This window comes from Leopardus geoffroyi, chromosome B3, assembly GCF_018350155.1.
Source record: "Leopardus geoffroyi isolate Oge1 chromosome B3, O.geoffroyi_Oge1_pat1.0, whole genome shotgun sequence".
NCBI classification, from domain to species: domain Eukaryota; kingdom Metazoa; phylum Chordata; class Mammalia; order Carnivora; family Felidae; genus Leopardus; species Leopardus geoffroyi.
In genome coordinates this window covers 47,227,359-47,247,227 of record NC_059337.1, presented here as the reverse complement: position 1 = coordinate 47,247,227, position 19,869 = coordinate 47,227,359, and the positions used below count along the sequence as shown (strand labels likewise).

Genomic DNA, 19,869 nt, shown 5'->3' with positions numbered 1-19,869 from the left:
GTTCTGTAACTTTCTGCACGCCTCTCTTCCCTAAGCTGGCAACGGAAAGGGAACTTACCCTTCAAGGAAGAGGAAAGAGTAACTGGGTTTCCCCCCCACACACACAGCATTTTGTATTTCGAAGGCTTTGTGCTTTTAGCAATCCGTGGCATCTTCATGATTGAGACGTGTATTTCTTCACATAGTAGCTGAAGACTGTGTGAACTTAGGTCTGACTTATTAAGAGTCAGAAGGTGGCAGTGGGTTGTAAGATGCCACAGTTTGTCGGCTCGGCCCCTCCCGCTTGGGGTAGGATGTGCTGTTGTGCAAATCTACGTGAGCTGCATTCGGCAGCGATGTCTAGGTTTCCCCTGAGAAATGGCTTCTGCAGGTGGAGAAGTAAAGAGACCTTTTCTGGAGAAGCCACAGTTCTCTCCTTCGGGGGGGGTGGATCATGGTATGGATTCCGTATGCCTCCACCTCCCATTCTGTTGGACTTGTGTGCATCAAGATGACAGAGGGGAAAAGCCCCAGTGCTTCTGCCATTCCAGTCCCCAGTTACTGTGTGGCAAGATACCGCTTAGGGCCTACTCAGTCTTGTGTCCCCACGGAGGCTGTGTGAGGACAATAGTTTATATCTGTACAGTGCTTACAATTTATAAGCTGCTCTCACATGCAGTAACTTGGGCATCCTGAAAACACTCCCGAGAAGTGTTTTCAAGAGTTCAGATTTGCAAACACTTAATTGCAGCTTTTCTTTCCGAATACAGCTTCCCCCTCCGCAGGGGCAGAGAGGAACGTGCTTGTACTAGGATTCACTCAGGTCAGCCGTAACTCAGGGGCTGTCACCCCAGCTTCCGTCTGATTAAGCCTGTCATTCCTGTAAACCCATAAGCTCACTTGCACTTGCTTATTGTTAATATGGACGAATAGGGGTCTTAGTCATATTAGGAAAAGGCTCTGTGTCCATTGACAGAGAGTGGTTTTTAAGCTCAAGGGTGTTACTATACATTCACTAACTTGGTGCTTTGGATTCCCCTCACTGATCATTTTGTTCCCAATTTTGGTCCCTGTATTAGTTAATGGGCTTGCATTGCTGGTCTTGGAAATACAGTCACTGTAGCAACAGCATTTTACTCCTCTGACTGCATATTGGGAAGTTAGCTTCTTTTCATGTGGATTCTGAACAGGTTTTCTCAGCAATGATGTATTGGAATACATTTCTTGAAGAAATGAGGAGGCAGAACATTGTTCTAAACTTTAAAGTATGTTAGAATTATCTGGGTAACTTCTAAATCTAAATTTGTGGGTCCCAGTCTAAGAAAAACTGTGATTCCATCCCAAGGGGCTAGAATCCGCATTTAAGGCAAAGAATACTCTGTCCTTACTTGGTGATTCTGATACAAGACGTCTTTAGACAACTTTTGGGGGTAGGTATTAATTTTCGACCACTGTGTTTTTATCTTATGCCTGATGGTGAATCTGGACTATGAGACATACCCAGACAGAAAACCTATTGCTTGCCTTGACAGATCTCACTACCTTGCAATGGAGCAATCTACAAGAAATATTTTTTAAATAATTGGGCAAAACTGTTCTTCCAAGCAGATGTATGTGTGTTGGGGTGGGGAGTGCAGGATTTTGGCCAGGCCCCAGGCCCAGAGTGGGTGAGTCTGGTGTCTCCAGTGGCACAGGAGATCAGGGCCAGGCAGGGAGCCCTGCCCGAGCCAAGGGTGAAGCAGAAATGCATACACCATATGGAGGTTGGATGGAGCCAGGGCTGGCTTGTCTGCTGGCCTGGAGCCTCCAGGATTGGGATCCAGGAGTTGGAAAAGAGAGGCTGGGGGGTCTGTAGAGGCGTGCATTGAGTTGGATCCCACAGAAAGCCATTGATGTCACTCTGTATTGCTTGTTTTTCAGGAATTTACATTATTGACAGTTTTCTCCCACACATGGAACCCTACCTCGCTTGCCTTACCCTGTGGGCTCCCCTTTGCCCCTAATACCACTAAATCAACCACAGACACAAATCCCAGGAGGTGACCCTCTTTCTGGTATGTGCCCAGCTGGACTGTGGTGGGACACACTCCTGCTAATTGCCCCCACACTGAACTTCTGATTACCTTCCTTTTACCACCTTCTTTTCTCCCAACAGCTTTTGTTGACCTTGGTTTACCGCAGCAATTAACTTTAGCAGCCCAGTTGTGTTGGCTGGTTCTCGGAGTGCAGTTAACCTGACAGAGTGGAGGGGCCAGAAGGCCTCCATGGGTGGCTTTTTGGCCCCAGGTCACAGGGTTGGCCAGCTGCATGGTTGGCTATACTCTGCAAACCAGGAGTGCCCAAAACGATTTGGGAGTGTTTTCAAGATGCCTGAATTGGTGCATGTGACAGAAGCTTGTAAACTGTTAAGCACTGTATGAATATAAACCATTGTCCTTACACAGCGTCTACATGGACACAAGACACAGGTCCTAAGCAGTACCTATATTAACCCACATTCAGCCCTCAGGACCCGATAACATTTTCCAGATGATCCAGCCCACATCTGGGTCATGCTGTTCCCTTCTGAGCTGTGCGCCTTCTTGCTGTCGTTGCACTAATGGCCTTAACATTCAGCCATCTTTCTAAGATATTTTAGGACTTTGTTTTAGAATTGCATGTTCTTACAAAACGAATGTCAGGCTATGCGACCGGGTGAGGTGAGAGCTTCAGGGGGGATCCCAGGGCAAACAGCGCCCTCAGGATAGTTTCATTTTATGGTACGTACCAGGATTTGGTGCTGAATCACTGAATAACACTGCACTTTTCTAAGTACTGCCTTTTCCATTGAACACCTTCTGCTCATCAAGTTTACCCACCTGTGGATTGCCACATTCCCTTTTCTTCTGTGTATGAGTCCAACCCACGATTCTGTTGACTACAACTTCCTCTACCCACATGAACTCTTGACCTATGGGACAATGTTCTCTTTCCTCATAGATTGATTTTTAGCTATTTTAACTGTAAGAGTCATTAGCAGAACAGATTCTAGAACATGAAGTATAATGCTGTATAGCACAGGATGTAAATTGCCACATTGTTTTAGGTTTGTTATATCTTTACCTCACTTTTCAAGCATGAACTTGAAAATGCCGTGTTTTCAGACACTGTCCTTAATTGCTACCCCCAGCAGCCTTGACCATTTTCTATATTTCTATAATAAATCCTTTGTCTGCCCCTTCATTCTCATGTGTGTTTTTGGCTAAGTCAACTTCACATTTGGGTTCCCAAATTTCAGAACCAACAATGTCCTTGTGTCTTCTGATGGCTTTATTCCTTTTCCTTATCACTGATGTAGCAGGTCTGATTACTTTGTAGTGTGGCTGCAGAATTCCCTCTGCCACCTGTGCCTTTGGCTGACCTGGTAGGTAGGTGGTGACAGCCCTGTACTTTGCTTGCTGTCTGCAGAGAAATCTGAATCGGGCCACCCAGGAGCAGAAGCAGTTGTCTGAGAAGCTTAAAGATGAGACAGAGCAGAAGGAGCAGTTAAGGAGACTGAAGAATGAGATGGAGAATGAGCGATGGCACCTGGATAAGACCATTGAGAAACTGCAGAAGGAGGTGAGGGGTAGGGGAGGGAGAGGTGTGGGCAGAACACCATGGGGACCCAGCGCCCTTGGAGGGCCTGGTGGGAGCTAAGGAAACCTGTACCTAGTCTAAGCACAAATGTGTCAGATTCCCAGATTCACTGAAGCAGCTCTTTGGCCTTGTTGAGAATCCCAGTTAAAGGGAAACTGGTCTAGAAAATACCCTCTGGAATCTGGGCCCAGCTCCTCTCAACAGTTACCCAAAGGAGCCTGGCATGTAAGTGCAGACTTCACAGGTGTTACCTCATTCACAGTCTCTGTGTCTGCGTCCATCTTTTTTGTCCAGGAGCGTGAAAGACAGTTCCAAACGCCAGTAGTTGCCACTTGTCTTCTCAGCTCATCTCTGCCCCAGAGTACCCAGAAGGAGAAGGGCACAAAGCTGACTGGCTTCCCCACATTCTAGGAGCCAACAGGAGTGCCTGTCGTTTTCTGATAACCTGCTATGTACCAGTCACTTTACTAGCTGTTTTGTAACTAGAATTCTGTAACGTATTGTTTTAATTCTGACAGCAACCCTGTAGGATAGATACTGTGATTCTGGTATTTCCAACGAGGACGAGGATGCCACCGAGGCCCAGAGAGGTTTAAGTACATGTCCCAGTTATGTAGCTGGTACGTGGCAAAGCAAGGACATGACCAAGGTCTATATATCGAGCTGCAAAGCATGTGCTTGTTCACCCCTCCATGCTGCCTCCAAGTTAGAGGTGACTGAGCCTGGACAGCCCATGACAAGGTTCTCTGCACAGTCTTTGGGGGAGGTTGTCAAAGCAAGAAGAGGAGTTGTGTGTTCTGTGTTTAGATGGGACCCAGACCTCGCTCCCTGGCCCCACATGGGGCATCACAGGGTAGGCTCACATCCATGTCACCCCTTCCAGATGGCTGACATTGTCGAGGTGTCCCGCATATCAACCCTGGAGCTCCAGAACCAGCTGGATGAGTATAAGGAGAAAAATCGCAGGGAGCTTGCAGAAATGCAAAGGCAGTTGAAGGAGAAAACCCTAGAGGCTGAAAAGTCACGTCTGACTGCCATGAAACTGCAGGATGAGGTAATGCCTGGCTGGATCAGTTCCTGGTTTACCCCTTAGTCAAACTATCCTCAGAGACTGCTTTTAAACCTTTCTAGGAGAGACTTGGGGTAGATCTTAAGACGGCATTGGTGGTTGATTCTTCAGTGTTAACCCTTAGGAGACATGGGGCAAATGGCATTCTAAGACACAAAGTCCTAGGGCCTCTGACATAACTTAAATGTGGCCATCTTCTTGATTAATTCAAGATTTTCTGCCTCAACTGTTTAGCTGCTATTTGTGGAGCACGAGTGGTGTACCCAGCTGTGCCCAAATGATTCCTGTGTATTAATGTTTTAATTTAATCATAGAGCAAGTATTATAGTAAACAATCACTTTTTGCCATTCATTTAGAAAATATAGACTTTTATTAGGGTGGTTGGGATAGACAAGAGCTTCAGAACAACGATGGGTGGAGACAAAAAGAAATCCTCAGGAATTTATGAGTACTGAAATTATTAAAACATTTTTAGCTTTATATTTAGGAATAATAGAGCAAAGTAACTCAAATGTTAGCTCCCTTCAGTCTTGACTCGTAAAGAACTAAGAAAAAGGGAATGTTTTTGATTATTTTAATGGAAAGCTGAAGGCTCTAAAATACAAGTACAGCGTCTGCTGATTTCTCGCTGTGCTTCTTGCCAGCTGGATGACCTTGAGCAAGTTACCCCAACTTTCTGAGCATCTCCTCTTTCCTCTTTAAAAGTATACAAAATAATGATCATTCCGTAATGAAATGAGATAACACATGAAACTATAGAGTAGAGGCTTGCATGTCCTGGACACTAATGTTAAGGGTTTTTTTTAATTCCAAGACTTGCTTTTTTTTCACAAGCAGTGCCAAGATTCCACAGGAAAACAAGATTTTCTTTAAAAAACAAACTTTTAATGTCTTTGATGATCAAAGAAATGTTACCCATGAGTCAGTGCTATAACCGTGTGAGAGAACAATGGATATTTATTACAGACCTCTAGAACACTTCTGGAAGGACCCTGATAACAGGTCCCCTCAGCTTCAGCATCATATGATACAAGACTCCACAGATCATTGAAATTAGCATAGTGACATCACAGTTCTCTTCGGCATTAAAAAAAAAAAAGTCATTTGCATTTCTATGGCAAATGGGAGGGGAGATTCAGATTATTTGGCGTCTTAACACCAACAACCACATGGTGTGCTGTTTTGATTTTGGAAAAATCACAGTGTCACGATGACCCCTGCAAAGTGCTTCCTGTTAACTCTCTGTGTAACGGTTATTGTTCTGCTAGAATCTTTGGATTGGAAGGAACTTTAGAGATCCTCTAGTTAGATGAGGCAACTGAGATCCAGAAAGATTCGTTAAGGCCAGCAGGAGACCTATATTGTTTATAAAACAGCAGTAATTCAAAAGAGGATTTCTTAGGGTGAAAGCAAAGATGACCCTTCCTAGATTTTTCTCTGTGGTGTAACCCTATGAGACACTGTTTCCATGTAAATGGCAGAAACAGACACCTCATCGGAAGGAAACTGCAATCAGATACCGCCTTGCATTAAGCTATGGAAATCAGTGGAGTTGTTTAAAACAAAAGTGAATAAACAGGCTAGGGTCACTCTGGATCCTTGAAAAGCTTAAGCTGCACTCTTCACTGCTCCTAACCCTGTGTTTCGGTTGAGCTGAGTTAAAACTGTCCATTAACAAAAAAGTGGTTTATCCTCAGGGCCACAGCACTGCCTTCTTTGCTTTAAGAGAAATAGATGTTTTACATATTTTGCCTTTGGTGTGGATCTAGGAAGTTCTGATGAAGGTAATCTTTAGAGAATTAAGACTCAAAATTCACTATTCAGTTTGTTTTCTAAATCCCACTTAGCGAAGGGCAGTTCTGACTACTTAAAGGTAACACTAGTGGGTTCAAAAGTTACTTGCTTACTTATGATTCTAGACACTATATGTATTCTCTGGTGCATATTTGTATTGAGTACTCTTAGTTTGACATAGCCCTTGTGAGACGTTAGGAGGGACATACTGGCCATTAGAAGACAGGAATGTGCTGGGCAGTGGGAAGGGTATCAAGAAGGGAGTGCGGGGGGCGCCTTGGTGGCGTAGTCGGATAAGCATCCGACTTCAGCCAGGTCACGATCTCTCGGTCCGTGAGTTCGAGCCCTGCGTCGGGCTCTGGGCTGATGGCTCAGAGCCTGGAGCCTGTTTCCGATTCTGTGTCTCCCTCTCTCTCTGCCCCTCCCCCGTTCATGCTCTGTCTCTCTCTGTCCCAAAAATAAATAAAAACGTTGGGGAAAAAAAAAAAAAAAAAAAAGGAGTGCGGGCTGTGCATTGGTTTGTCAGTCTTTCTGACCCTCAAACTTCTTTTCGGGTATTAATCTCATTTGATTCTCATCTTAGCTCTTTAAGGTAGGTTTTATGATAATCCCATGTTACAAATAAGGAAACTGAGTCACAGAGGTTTTTTTGTAATTTAAAACTTTATTTTGGAGAGATTTAAAAACAATTTTTTTTCACTGTTTATTTTTGAGAGAGAGAGAATGCAAGCAGGGGAGAGGCAGAGAGAGAGGGGGAGACACAGAATCTGAAGTAGGCTCCAGACTCTGAGCTGTCAGCACAGAACCTGACACGGGGCTCAAACCCACGGACCATGAGATCATGATCTGAACCAAAGTTGGACATTTAACTGACTGAGCTACCCAGGTGCCCCTGAAGAGGTTTTTTTTTTTGTTTTTTGTTTTTGTTTTTTTTTTAATGCGCTATAGTATAGTATCTAAAGAATGTTCCGTCATTGTTTTTCCTTGGGATGATTCTCCCCTTGTGCTCTGGTTCAGTTACCACCAAGCCAGATGAAGGTCTGTAACTGGAGAAATCTTCCTCAAGGCTATGCTGTTGTCATAGAAAGGTCCGGTGTTCCGATCAGCCTCCACGACAGGAACCCATTCCCTTAGGTCTTTCCACTGGACTTCCGAAACTAGGCCAACCTGCTGGGCCACCCCAAAGACCATCTTTGAGGCTTCCCCAACTCTCTGAAAATACCCTCAGTGGATGCTGGTTTTTTTTTTTTTTTTTTTTAATTAAATTTTTTTCTTAACGTTTATTTTTGAGAGGGAGAGAGAGAGTGCACACGGGCACGCATGCAATTGGGGGAGGGGCAGAGAGAGAGGGAGACAGAATCTAAAGCAGGCTCCAGGCTCTGAGCTGTCAGCACAGAGTCCAGTGCGGGGCTCGAACTGACAAGCTATGAGATCATGACCTGAGGCTGAAGTCAGAAGCTTAACTGACTGAGCCACCCAGGCACCCCCAAAGGATGCTCTTCTTTTTTTATTTTTATTTTTATTTTTTTTTTACTTTTTTATTTTTTTTTAATTTTTTTTTTTCAACGTTTATTTATTTTTGGGACAGAGAGAGACAGAGCATGAACGGGGGAGGGGCAGAGAGAGAGGGAGACACAGAATCGGAAACAGGCTCCAGGCTCTGAGCCATCAGCCCAGAGCCCGACGCGGGGCTCGAACTCCCAGACCGCGAGATCGTGACCTGGCTGAAGTCGGACGCTTAACCGACTGCGCCACCCAGGCGCCCCATGGATGCTCTTCTTTAATGGAGTTTGCCACTCACTGTCATATACTCTCTGAAGGAAATAAACCCCTGGTGTAGTTATTCCTAAGAGTGCTTTCACCCCAGCTCCAAGAGGAAAGGAAGTTGGAAACAAAACAGATAGCCTTTGTCTTCACTGAATCAATCCACACAGATGTGTAAGGAACACCTACTGTGTGCTGAGGTGGCTGGTTCCCTTAGGGAGCTTCCAGAGAAGTAGAAAACATGGACAGCCCCTTGTGTATGAATCTCTTTGTGGCACGTTTTTCAAAGCCTTTAGTTCAGTGCCACCTTGTGGATGAAAAAAACACTGTAAATTATGACAGCTGATACAGGATTTTCTTCTAGAGGCAGAGGTTTTCACCTAATACTGCACATTTATATTATTAGATTTTGTGTCTGTAGGTTGTTTTGGGGTCATTAGTTATTATTTTCCCCTGATTTTGACCCTGCACTGAGATGATGCCGGTACAGGTGGGTAGTAAATTGCACTCTAGGAAGCACTTACCTAGTTCAGTGACTTTCAAGTGTTTTTGGCTATGACCTATGTGGAAAGAAAGAAATCTCGCATCGCAACCCAGTAATAGGTACGTCCATACAAATATATGAATATCTGGCACAAAGGTTTCACAAAGCAATATCTGCTTGTACTGCTCTACTCTGATATTTTCTGTTACACTTAATTTCAAGATGCTAACCAACATCTACTACATTGAATTTAGAACCCAAGGGATTACTACTTGTAGCTAGAGGAAGGGGAAACTGAGACCCAGAGGGAGTTGGAACTTGCTCAGGGTCTTCTGATCTCCAGTACGTGGGCATCCCCTGATCACCGCTGGGGTCAGCCTCTGCACTGTCCAAATGCTGTCCAGGTGCTCCTGATGCAGCCCAGATAACCGCCCACTCCTTCTAGATGCGTCTGATGGAGGAAGAGTTACGGGACCACCAGAGAGCTCAGGATGAAGCACTTACAAAAAGGCAACTTCTGGAGCAGACCCTGAAGGACCTGGAGTATGAGCTGGAGGCCAAGAGTCACCTCAAAGATGACCGAAGCAGACTCGTCAAGCAGATGGAGGTCTGTAGGCCGCGTGAGCGTGAGCTGGGGCCTGTGGAGGGGGAGCATGGGACACAAGAGAAGCCGTGCACACCTAAGCCTTTGGTTTTTACTTTCTGGAACAGCCAGACCTTTGTAGTCATTTCTCAATTTGAGGAAGAAGCTTGTAGTTGGTAGACGCATAGGACATCAGAGCTGAAAGGAATGATGGAAACAGTGCCCTCGTTGTCTTCAAGAGGAAACAAAACAGAGCCCCAAAGAGGCCAGGTGACTTTACATAAGGGCACACAGACGGAGCATTTCCTGTTGATTGCTTTGGAGGTGCTTCCCACTGTAGAAGAGGTAGGACGGCTGCACATCTAAAGAGGGGCTGAGCTGTGCCTTGCACCCACACTGCCTGACTGCTGGCTCTCACTTGCCTCACCACATGGCTCCATTCCTGTTCCTGACTCTGGCCCATTTTTTTCTGACAGATGATCCACCTTGCCCAAGCTAGTGGCAAACTGTGTGGCTCAATTCTTGTTTGGATACACCGTATGTACATAACCCAAGACAGTAGGTCAGGATGTGCTCACTGGAATCGCCAGCTGGAGGTGATCAGTTCACAGGGTGAAAACACAACACGGCAGATGAGTGTGAATCAAGGACTAGAATATGAACATGAGCAGGCTACCGAGCATGATAGGAGGGACCTTAACGTCAGTCTCCCTGAGCCTGTAAAACAGAGTAATGCTCAAGAACAAAACCAGCCCCAAACCACAACAACCCCCCAACACACACACACCCACATCTCAATGGAGTTTAGAGAAAGAAAGAGAATCAGCCCCCCACCAAGGGGAGAAGTTAAAATTGTCAAGGTTTTGATAAAAGTGCTTAAGGACAGAGAGAGATAGTTTGAATTTAAAACCCATGGAATTTTTGATTTGATTTTGCAAATGAAGAGAAATAACTTTTAAAACCTCCAAGAGACTTAGTAGCAATTTTTATCTAGGGAGTGATGTTTCAACCATTAAAGATTTTATTAGATGGGCCCTTGTTAGAGGCTGGAATTACCTGGTTACAGTTCTGTTGTTCTTTTGTAGGATTGCTGTGTATTTTGCTGTTGTCCTCGTTCTGATCTCATTAGAGGGGCTCATTTTAAGGAAAGCTAAGGTCAACCTGGTTAACTAGGAAGTGATTTTTCAAGGACCTAAACAATCTGGTTAAAAGCAGGCTAAAGCCTCATCAGGCAGTGGTGTAAGAACCTTTGGTGTAGTGGCCCCCTGAATGCTCCTGGTGGGTTTTGAATTGTACAGATTTTAGGCAGGAAGAGAACCGTGTGAGGAGGTGCTTTTACCTAAACATTGGGGTGTCATCTTCTAGAATGTTCTGACTAAAACCTTTTGCCAACTCCAGGTCTAGAGGCAGTGACATAACTGGGCCTCACTCTCCCCTGTGCAGTGGTTTAGTTATTTCTCCATTAGTTACAGGACTAGTAGCTCTCAAAGGCCTACCTCTGTGACGCACATGGGAGGCATGTCCCCTCCCCTGATGGACGGCTGGCAGGACTGTCTTGCTGGGACTAATATCTTTCCTGTTCCTTCGCTGCGTTTAGCAAGTTAATTCTCGGGATTCCAGGGCTTTCTCAACAATTGGGCGTTTTCTTTAGACTCAGAAACTCAGAGGCTGTTTTATGTAAACACAGCACTTGTGGACCCTTGGTGATTTCTGACAAAGGCAGAACTGTCCCTGGAGGAGTTAGGAACCACTGAACAAACACGGGGCTTGGTGCGGAACCCAGCTCTCCCTTCCAGATTGGACTTTGGGACTCTCAGCCTCCGGGGAGGGAGCTTTCTAGGTTCCCGAAAGACTTTGTTCACCAACAGGGAAGGCATTCACAGACATTTACTCATTCGCATGAGTTCTGTGAGTCTTATTTTTGGCATTTACAGAGGCGTCCATAGCTTGTCAGCCAACTTTGACAATTGCAGAGACAGTGTTTACGTACAGATGCTACAGACTCGTGTTTAAAAACTCACCATGCTAATTGCTTTTTAGCGTGCGTGGCTCTGAGTTAACCCAGACATATGACAAATTGGCTAGTGACAGGAGAAACATGTGCGCAAACCCCACAAGCAGAGTGGTTTGTGTTAGAAGCCTCTTTTTTCGTACACACAGCTACTTCAAAATGCTTTTCTCTTAGCACTCCGTGGTGTTAAATAAAGGCCCAGCGAGGAAGAAAGAGATGACAGTTCTTCTGTAATGACTGGTTTAACAGAATGGACCACCACTGTCTCTGTGTTACTCTGGTGCAGATTTGGGACTCCACAGTGCAAAGTGCATGAGGTTCCCTAGAAGAAACAGGCAGGTGCAAAAGTATGTCGTAGACTTTACTCCTGCAAGGTTTAGGAAACCCTGAGCAGCAGAGAGAGAAAAGCATTGTCCAGAGCTTGGAATATTTAGAGAAGTGTGTCTTGGATGATAGCTGAGCACACACATTCCCTTTTAACAGGTAACTTGGAGACCTTAGCCTTAGGTAGATCTTAGGTAGATCTTTGATTCATGAGGGGGGAAAAAGACATGAAGGAAACATGTTAAAATATCCCTAGTGCTTATGTTAGGGTTTGGGGTAATATGTACGTTGGAAATGCACAATTACATTTTACTTTATGAAAGCAATAAAACACAGTTTTTTGGGCATTGTGGGAAATAGACACGTCCTTTCCCCAAACGCTAAGGATCCCCTGCTTTGATCTTCCCTTGAGGTTTTCTTTCCACAGGGCAGTACTTGCCCTTAACCCGGGTCAGTGCAAGTTCCATTGGGCGTGTTTGTGTCTTCCTTCTTTTTTAGGACAAGGTGTCTCAGCTGGAGATGGAACTGGAAGAAGAAAGAAATAATTCAGATTTGCTGTCTGAGAGGATCACTCGGAGCAGGGAACAGGTACTGTGTGTAGTTGAATGATGAATGGATTGTCCTTCGTGAAAAAGGAAATGTGAGAGGTTAAACCCACGGATTTGGCCAGAGGAGGGAAGAAAAGTTCTTGCCCTTTGGAAACGATGGAGGACTGAGTAGTCTTCCCCATAGTAAGCCACCAAGACAGAGATATAACGTATAACTTAAAGCACGCAAGGTGAAAGTTTCCAGAGTGGTTATGGGTAACAATCTACTGGCCATGATGGGCAAAGTGCTTTTAGAGCGGAGGCTGTAAGAATCATTAGTTCAACAAACAATTGCGTGAAATTTTGTGGCTGACACTGTGTTAGTGCCATGGAAAGTGAATGATGTGGTGCAGACTTTTCCTTTGAGAAGCAATAGAGACACCTAGGAGGCATTCACCATACAATAACCATCCCTTCCAAGTGAATGCTTTTTGCAATTTTCAAAGGGAAGGAATTCCCCTTATCTTTGATCTATCCGTATAGCAGCACCTGGAGATAGCAGGGGCAGTTCTCTCTGTCCTCATGCCGTAGATAATAGAACTCATTTCCCAAACTACACTCCATGTAATCCCAAGCGTTCTGAATTTTTTTTTTCCCATTTTTTAATTAAAAAAAAGTTTAGAGTGATCACACATGGAACCATTATGGGACAGGATTCAAAATACGCAGTGGCAGTTTTGAAGAGAACCTGTATTCTCTATTCTCAGCCTTTCATTTACAAATGATACATGTGGCTGCCTGTAGAAACCTCTGAAGGGATGTACTCTCAGTGACAACTCAGTTGTATGCTGGGCTGAACATGGTCCTGGAGAAGCTGTACATAGACATTTGGAAAGCTCTTTGCCACTTGACTTGCTTTGGGCACCTTCTTAATTAAACAATGCAAACAAAACCTAAAAGCCTTGGATGATGCTGCGTATAATTGAGAAAAATATCTGTATAAAGGATTAAAATGAAAAATCTGAGAAAGGCAAGTTGATTTGGGCAAAATCTTCATCCAAAGCAGCACTTTCCTCAGGTCACTCAGTCTTCTACTTATCCACATGCGCCACCTTTGCCCCTCCTCAGGATGCCCCAAAACTGGAGGTGCCAGTGATTGGGGACAGTGCCATTCCAAGCTGGTAGCTCCTCTTCAGAGTCAGAGGGGAATCACTGGCTTCTTCTCCATTTGCCACTGTTTCCCTACTGACAGGCTCTTTGCAAACAAGCACAACAGTCCTGCTGTTTTGCTTCTGAGAGTGAAGAACTTGCAATCCGAGGCTCCGTCCTCCCTTCCCACTGAGCTCAGATTCAGTTCTGCCTGCGTGTTCTGTGCTGTGCTGTTAGCATCCTGCTTAGGGGGCTGGCAGCCCAACCAGCTGGAGCTGCAGAAGCTCAGAGAAGACTCTCGTGAAAATCTGAAGTCCAGATGGGGAGCCCAGCCTTGACACTTGAGCCCTCACGGGTTCTTGCTAAAGTCTGCATTTTGTTAAGTTCCTACACTGGTATAAAAGCTGCTTGGTGACGTGTTCCTGCCAGCTTGGCTGAGCGGCCACATTGCCACAGGGCATTTCAGGATCTGCTGAGCATTCGTGATAACAGAAGTGGCCATGAATTTGTTTTGCTAATGTTCTCATGATGTATGCAGGGAATGGGGGGAACGTCTGTCATCCAGTCCCTAACCAGGCAGGGAAAACAGACTCCCATACCCCATGTTTTACACCAAAACCAAAACACAGACCCAGTGACACAGAAAGTGGTTGCCTCCCTCTGCTCAGCTGATGGCCTAAAACTAAGAACACCGATCACTTAAATCAGTTTCTTTTGGCCCCTTCTTCCTTCTCTCACCTGAGCACGGGGGGCATAGAACTGCTGGAAAGAGCACCAGACTTTGAGTCCAGGGCCTGACTCTTGCAACAGCCTCAGGGAGCTCCAGGAAAGTCCTAGCCTCTCTGAGCGCACTCTCTAAAGTCTATGAAAGTGAGGCTGTTTGTTCAGGAGATTCCTGGAGGCTTCTCCAAATTCTAACATTGAGGTGCCATGACTGGCTGCATATAACCAAGTGTCTGAGACACTCTTTAATTCCCCATCCTTCCCTGTGTCTGAGCTGCAAGTCCAAAGAGAGGGTTCCACAGTCTCCCGCGTCTTTGTCCTGTTCATTCTGTTTTCCTCTTCTGTTTCCTTTCTGCGCCCTGCCCTCTCTGAGGTAGGGAGGGAAGGTGAAGCCTGGTATCTGTTTTAAGCGGAAGAGTGGAGCATCATGTTCAAATTGATGTAGGAATTGCTAAAACAACAGCAAAACAAAACAAAACTCCTGACTTGAAGTGTTGTCTCCTGATCCAGTGCCCAGGGCCCATCTTCTGGCCTTTGCTGCCTCTGGATTCGTGAGGAAGCATAGTGCAGAGAAATGGGTTTTCCAAATACCTGCCTCACTGGAAAACATTACATTTAATTCTCAGTCAATGTCAAGGTTAATCTGAGCCTTTTTTTTTTCCCCCCTCTCCTAAAGGCTCCAAGGAAGGGTATAGATGGTTGGATCCTGATTTCAATCTACTTACTTTAATAACGTCTAGGGCCATGTGCCTGCTGCCTTCCTGCCAGAATCAGAGAAAGGGGAAACTTCCAAAACTAAGATGCCTTCTTCTCTGCCCCCTCAAACCTATGACACCTCCTTAACAGGGACATCTCCTAAAGAACAGGAAATGGTGCCTGTCTCGTATCTCCAAGCTGATTTATAACGTCAGCCCTGGACCCTCAGCAAACTGCTATCAGGCTCTGAAAAGAGAAGACATGGGGAATTTATACTTTTTGGGTCTTGCTCTCTTTAAATTGAAAAGGAAAAGGTTACAGCTCTTACTTAAATCCTGCATTCTTACAAGCTCCCTTTCTGAATTTCGCTTCCCCCCAAACATCTCTCATTTTCCCCCTAGTCTTTGTGGGAAGGCTTTTGTGGAAAAGCTCGGGGAAAAAAAGTTGTCCGGAAGTATCAGTAAATGGCCAACGCATTTCAGAGAATCTTAGATGTGGCAAGGAGTTCCAAGTTCCTCTCCCCAGACTTCTCGTGCAGTGCACAAGAGATCTGAGGGCTAGGGCCACCCACAATCTTGCCAATTCACACAGCCAGTTAGTTGTTAGTTGCCTTAGATCTCCTGACTCCCCAGTGTTCTATCTACCAGTGCCCGTAAGGTGTGACAGATACCTACTGTGTGCATAAGTAGCATGTGGTGGTAAGGCTGCAAAATGATCAAAAGTGGTCCCTGTCCTTGAGTGCTGTGTTTGAAGAGATGGACCATGCCCCCAGAAATGGTAACTAACAAGACAAAGTGCAGATAATGCCAAGTGTGAGATGTAGGCAGGTAATGAGGGAAAGACCATCATAGCAGGGGTGACCATGGGAGTTCTTAGAGGAAGGCCATCATAGCAGGGAAGACCATGGGGCTAGTTTTGAAGAAAGGGTAAGATTTAGACAAACCAAGGAGTGGGAAGGGAATCCTAGATAGAATGGATGGTGTGAACAAAGATTGGGAAGTAGGATATTTGCAGTGTTTCAAGGAGCAATGAATGGACTGCTATGGCTTGATTAGGTTTCTGGTTTCCATAAGGAAATAATAGGAGATAAATTTGGAGAGGCAGGTTGAGGGTATTGAATGGACCCTATCCTGAAGGCAGTGGGGAGCCATCGAAGGTTGTGGAGCAGACAGAGAAGCTTACATAGTATTCTAGAAGGTTAATGTGATTGGGTTGGGACAGGTGAACGGGAGACCAGGAGGAAGCTCAACTGGGCTTTTTCCAGGGACAGAAAATAGGAAAGGCAGTTTTGAGATCAAACATTCTATCCTTTCCGTGTTTTTCCCCCCTCCTCTTATGCATACATTTGACACTCAACAAGCGCTGGTCACGTTATTTATGAACTCTAATAAGGCCTTTTCCATACATGCTCAGGATGTTATTTTTCAGACTGATGGATTCAGGGAATCCTAATAGAAAAGTTTTTTCAAATTTTTGGATGCTTGGGTTTTGTTTTCATATGTGGCTAACAGGAAGGAGAGGGATGAATTTAGAGCTGATAAAGTGACAGCTTATTCTATAAAACAGAGGTTTCTGTTTTTGAAACCAAATATGGGTTCACCATATGCAGCATAGGAAGGTTTCTAACTTGTAAATTGAAGGAAAATTCATTTAAATAGTGGATATTTTACTGGGTTTGGTCTGTTTAAATCCAGAGAAATCCTTTTTTGCTCTCTTTCCTCCAAAACCATTTACAATAGCTGTCTTTACTGAGGATTCCCTAAGTGCTGGGTGCTGTGCCCTGTGCTGTGCATGCTTTCTGTCGCTGTTTCCAGGCCTTATGAGTAAGTGGCCACCCAGGGTCACGAAGCTTGTAAGAGGGGAACCTAGTATTTGGCTCCAAAGCCATTGCTTCCCACCTGTTCCCATCATCCCAGCATTAGACTAAGACTGGTAAAGACCTGCCCCCTCCCCCAAATACATTTAGGGCCTCTATTCCCAAGTGAAAGATGAAGCCATGGTGTCTCTTAATATGGATGAGGGTTTATGTTCACCTGATCTTCTCTTGATTGTCCTGTGAGTCCAGAATTTACATAGTGAAAGAGGCCCAGCATTGGTTTTAAATGTGTCAGGCTGATGTTCTAGCCCACTGGGCATTGCTGTGTCATTGCTGGTGATTGAGTACCAACAGTTAACAGTAGGGCTGGGCCTAAATGGAGAGGCATTTTCTTGTCCACAGAGGCCAAGGTAACCCAGCCTAGTGGAAAGGTGATTCATCTGACATGGGCAGCTGTCAGACAAGAGGAAAAATACCAACTGGAGAGCTTTGGGTGGCTTTATGTTCTTTCTAGGGGCTGAGTGAGGCTTTGCTATTGCCTTGGCAACTATAGGATAAGTCCCAGTGGATAAGGTTGCAGGCCTGTGCATTCATTCCCAGGTGGTGGGCGCCAGTCTGCTCCTCAGTCTGCACCAGGATGATGTATCCTCTAGGATATGGTACTCCTTTGTAGTCAGTGACAGAAGGATCAAAATGGGTTTTTTTTTTTCCTTGTAATTAAAACAATCCTACTCTCAGAACTGCTTGCTGCTGTATGGGCTGCTCCAAACCCAATGTGTATAGTTGTTTAATAATGATTTTCCTCTCTTATGATTGAAGATCTTCCTGGCATTTTTAACACCAGCCAGGAGTGTACGTCACAAGGCCCTTTACAGCCCAGTGGTAAACATAGGTGATGGGATGAAATATTGTTATTAGCAGTCATAAATATCTTTGGCTTCTTGTTAACCCGGAGCAGCTGCTTTTAATCCTGAGTGCTGGCTCAGGTCATTGGTGCCTCTGACATAAACCCCACTGGAGTCTGATACTGTTATTTCCGATTGGAATGTTCTAGGTTTAGCATTCCTTCAGTCCAGCTGTGATAAACTGTTGCTTTCAGCTCCTGTTCTGTTTCTAATTTGATTGGAAGTTTTTATTTGGTCTGTTTAATATAGTTGAAGGGTAAACAGCATATGAAGCACTAAACTTCTATAAAGAAGTATTTTCCCAGACTCAGATTTACTTCTCTAGTCCAAAGGAGGAAGCTGGCCAAGCCAGAGGCTTTTCTCCTTTCCTTTCCTTTCCTTTCCTTTCCTTTCCTTTCTTTTCTTTTCTTTTCTTTTCTTTTCTTTTCTTTTCTTTTCTTTTCTTTTCTTCTTTTCTTTTCTTCTTTTCTTTCTTCTCTTTTCTTTTTTCTTTTCTTTTCTCCCCTTTCCCTTCCCCTTTTCTTTCCTTTCCTTTCCTGCCAGTGCGGGTGAGAGGAAGAAGGATCTGATCTAGAATCTTCTCAAGTTGTTAGGCCCATCCTAGAGATCACTGTATTGAGCAGAGCTAAAACCCAGCCTTGGGAGTGGCATCCGTCACTTCACATGGTATTCCTTGTATAACGCTCCACGCAGTGGATTTATTTTGGAATTTTCTGTCAGGTTGTTCTTTCTGAAGAAACGAAGAAAACTTGTCCTGCCTGCTAAAAGCCTTGGATTGCAAAAGACTCGGGAAAAATTGATGGCCCGGTCACATTAACTGTTAGGTTTTATTTGTTCCTTCCTGTTCTTTGCTCTGATTTATTTTGCATTTAATAGTGCATTTTATTAAGTGCAAATATTTTGCATTTTAATAGTCATCGTTTGAGGGGATATGGTGAAGTATAAATAATTACTGTTTTGTTTTTGTTTTTCGGTTTTTTTGTGTGTTTGCTTGTTTTGAAGTATCACCCTTTGCCCTGGGCTCTCCAGGGAGGTCTTGAACCTGTGCAGGCCTCTGGGATGCTGACCCTCTGAGTGTTCGTTTGCACTGGGAGGCCCGTGTCCTGGTAGGACCCAGATTTTCCAGTAAGGGGCACTGAGGGAACAAGGCTTTGGGCACCGGCTGCGTCTTTAAGTTGCAGGTTTGTCTTGAACTCCCGGTCTGGGTTCAGCACTGCATGGCCCCTTGGTGGTCCTCAAGTCCCTCCCTGGCACTGTCTGCCTCACTCCTCTGTGGAAGTTCCCACCAGAATGCTCTCTCCTTGTGGGATTTGCCCTTCATTGAGAGACTGGGGTTTTCCCACATGTGCTAAGAGGGAGAAAAGGAGTGAATGATTTTTAGCCAGAAAGCCTGGGTTAGAATCCCAAGACTGCTTCTGAAGTTCCTGAACCTCCCACCTGGAAAATGGGGTGAAAACATCTGCCTCACAGAGTGCTAGGAGGATTGAAGGGCCCACACGTGCCCAGGACACTTGCAGTTGACCCACTGTGCCTATCACCGGGGGCTTTTGCTTCTTGGTATGTCCCTGCTCGGTCCTCAGGCCTGGAGCCCAGCTGTAGCAGTCACCACCTACCCCCTAAAAGCAGATGCTGTAAACAGCTGCAGTGAGACCTCTGCCTCTGCTCTGCTGGCCTATTACTGTCTTTTGGCACTTTTTGGCCTTACATCTGACAGCAACTGTTAACCTGCAGTTCTTCCTTAACCCACACTTTGGGAAAATAATTTTCCTTTCCTCCTCTCCCTCACTCTCTTCCTCCCTTCCATGCCTCTGAGCTACAGGCACCTGCCTCCCCTAAGTCCTGCATTATGCTCTCTCAGAGGCTCAGAGAACGGTCTCTCCTACTCCATGCTTCCCCCGGCACCGGGCCTGCATCCCGTCCCTCCCCGTACACAGTCAGTCTCCCTGTCCAGCTCCCTTCTCATTACTGTCCAGCATCTAGAATTTTCCTCTCCTCCGTGATTCTCACCCTTGCCTGCTGATAGGTTTGGGGCCCCTCTGTGGCAGTCCTCTTTGGGGAACCTCACGTCCCCAGCCCTCCAGTTGTAGGTGACTCTTGTCACCGCTGGAGTTCAAGGAGAGGTATTGACCCACCTCTTCATGCCCGGCACCTTCCCAGTTTTTGTGGTTGGGTTCCCCCCTCTGCTGAGCCTCCAGAGTGGACTTCTTGTCCTGCTCAGGTGCTCTTTCCTGGACTTCCTTATGCCTGACTTTCCTCAATCCTCACCCTTCTTGGCTTTGGGGACAGGGCTGTGCCCTGGTTTCCTCCCGGCCTCCCCTAATGGAGTTGGGGGAGCAGGCTCCCCAGGGCACATTTCTGGGTCCTCATCATACAGTTCACCTTGGGGGTCTCCCGGCTTCAGCTGGTGTCACCCAGTCTCCGTACCT

At 45.5% G+C, this 19,869-nt stretch overlaps 1 protein-coding gene across 5 annotated transcripts in view; it reads left to right on the top strand.

Annotated features, from left to right (window-relative positions):
- The window catches only part of CGNL1 (cingulin like 1), a 160,027-nt gene that overhangs the window by 129,918 nt on the left and 10,240 nt on the right, over positions 1-19,869 (top strand). For 4 of the 5 annotated variants that reach the window (XM_045449615.1, XM_045449617.1, XM_045449614.1 and 1 more), the window contains 4 exons: positions 3,427-3,579; positions 4,481-4,651; positions 9,155-9,316; positions 12,126-12,215. In XM_045449615.1, the coding sequence (XP_045305571.1) occupies positions 3,427-3,579; positions 4,481-4,651; positions 9,155-9,316; positions 12,126-12,215 (576 nt within the window). The remainder of the gene's footprint in view (positions 1-3,426; positions 3,580-4,480; positions 4,652-9,154; positions 9,317-12,125; positions 12,216-19,869) is intronic. The other variant, XM_045449616.1, reaches the window with a different exon arrangement.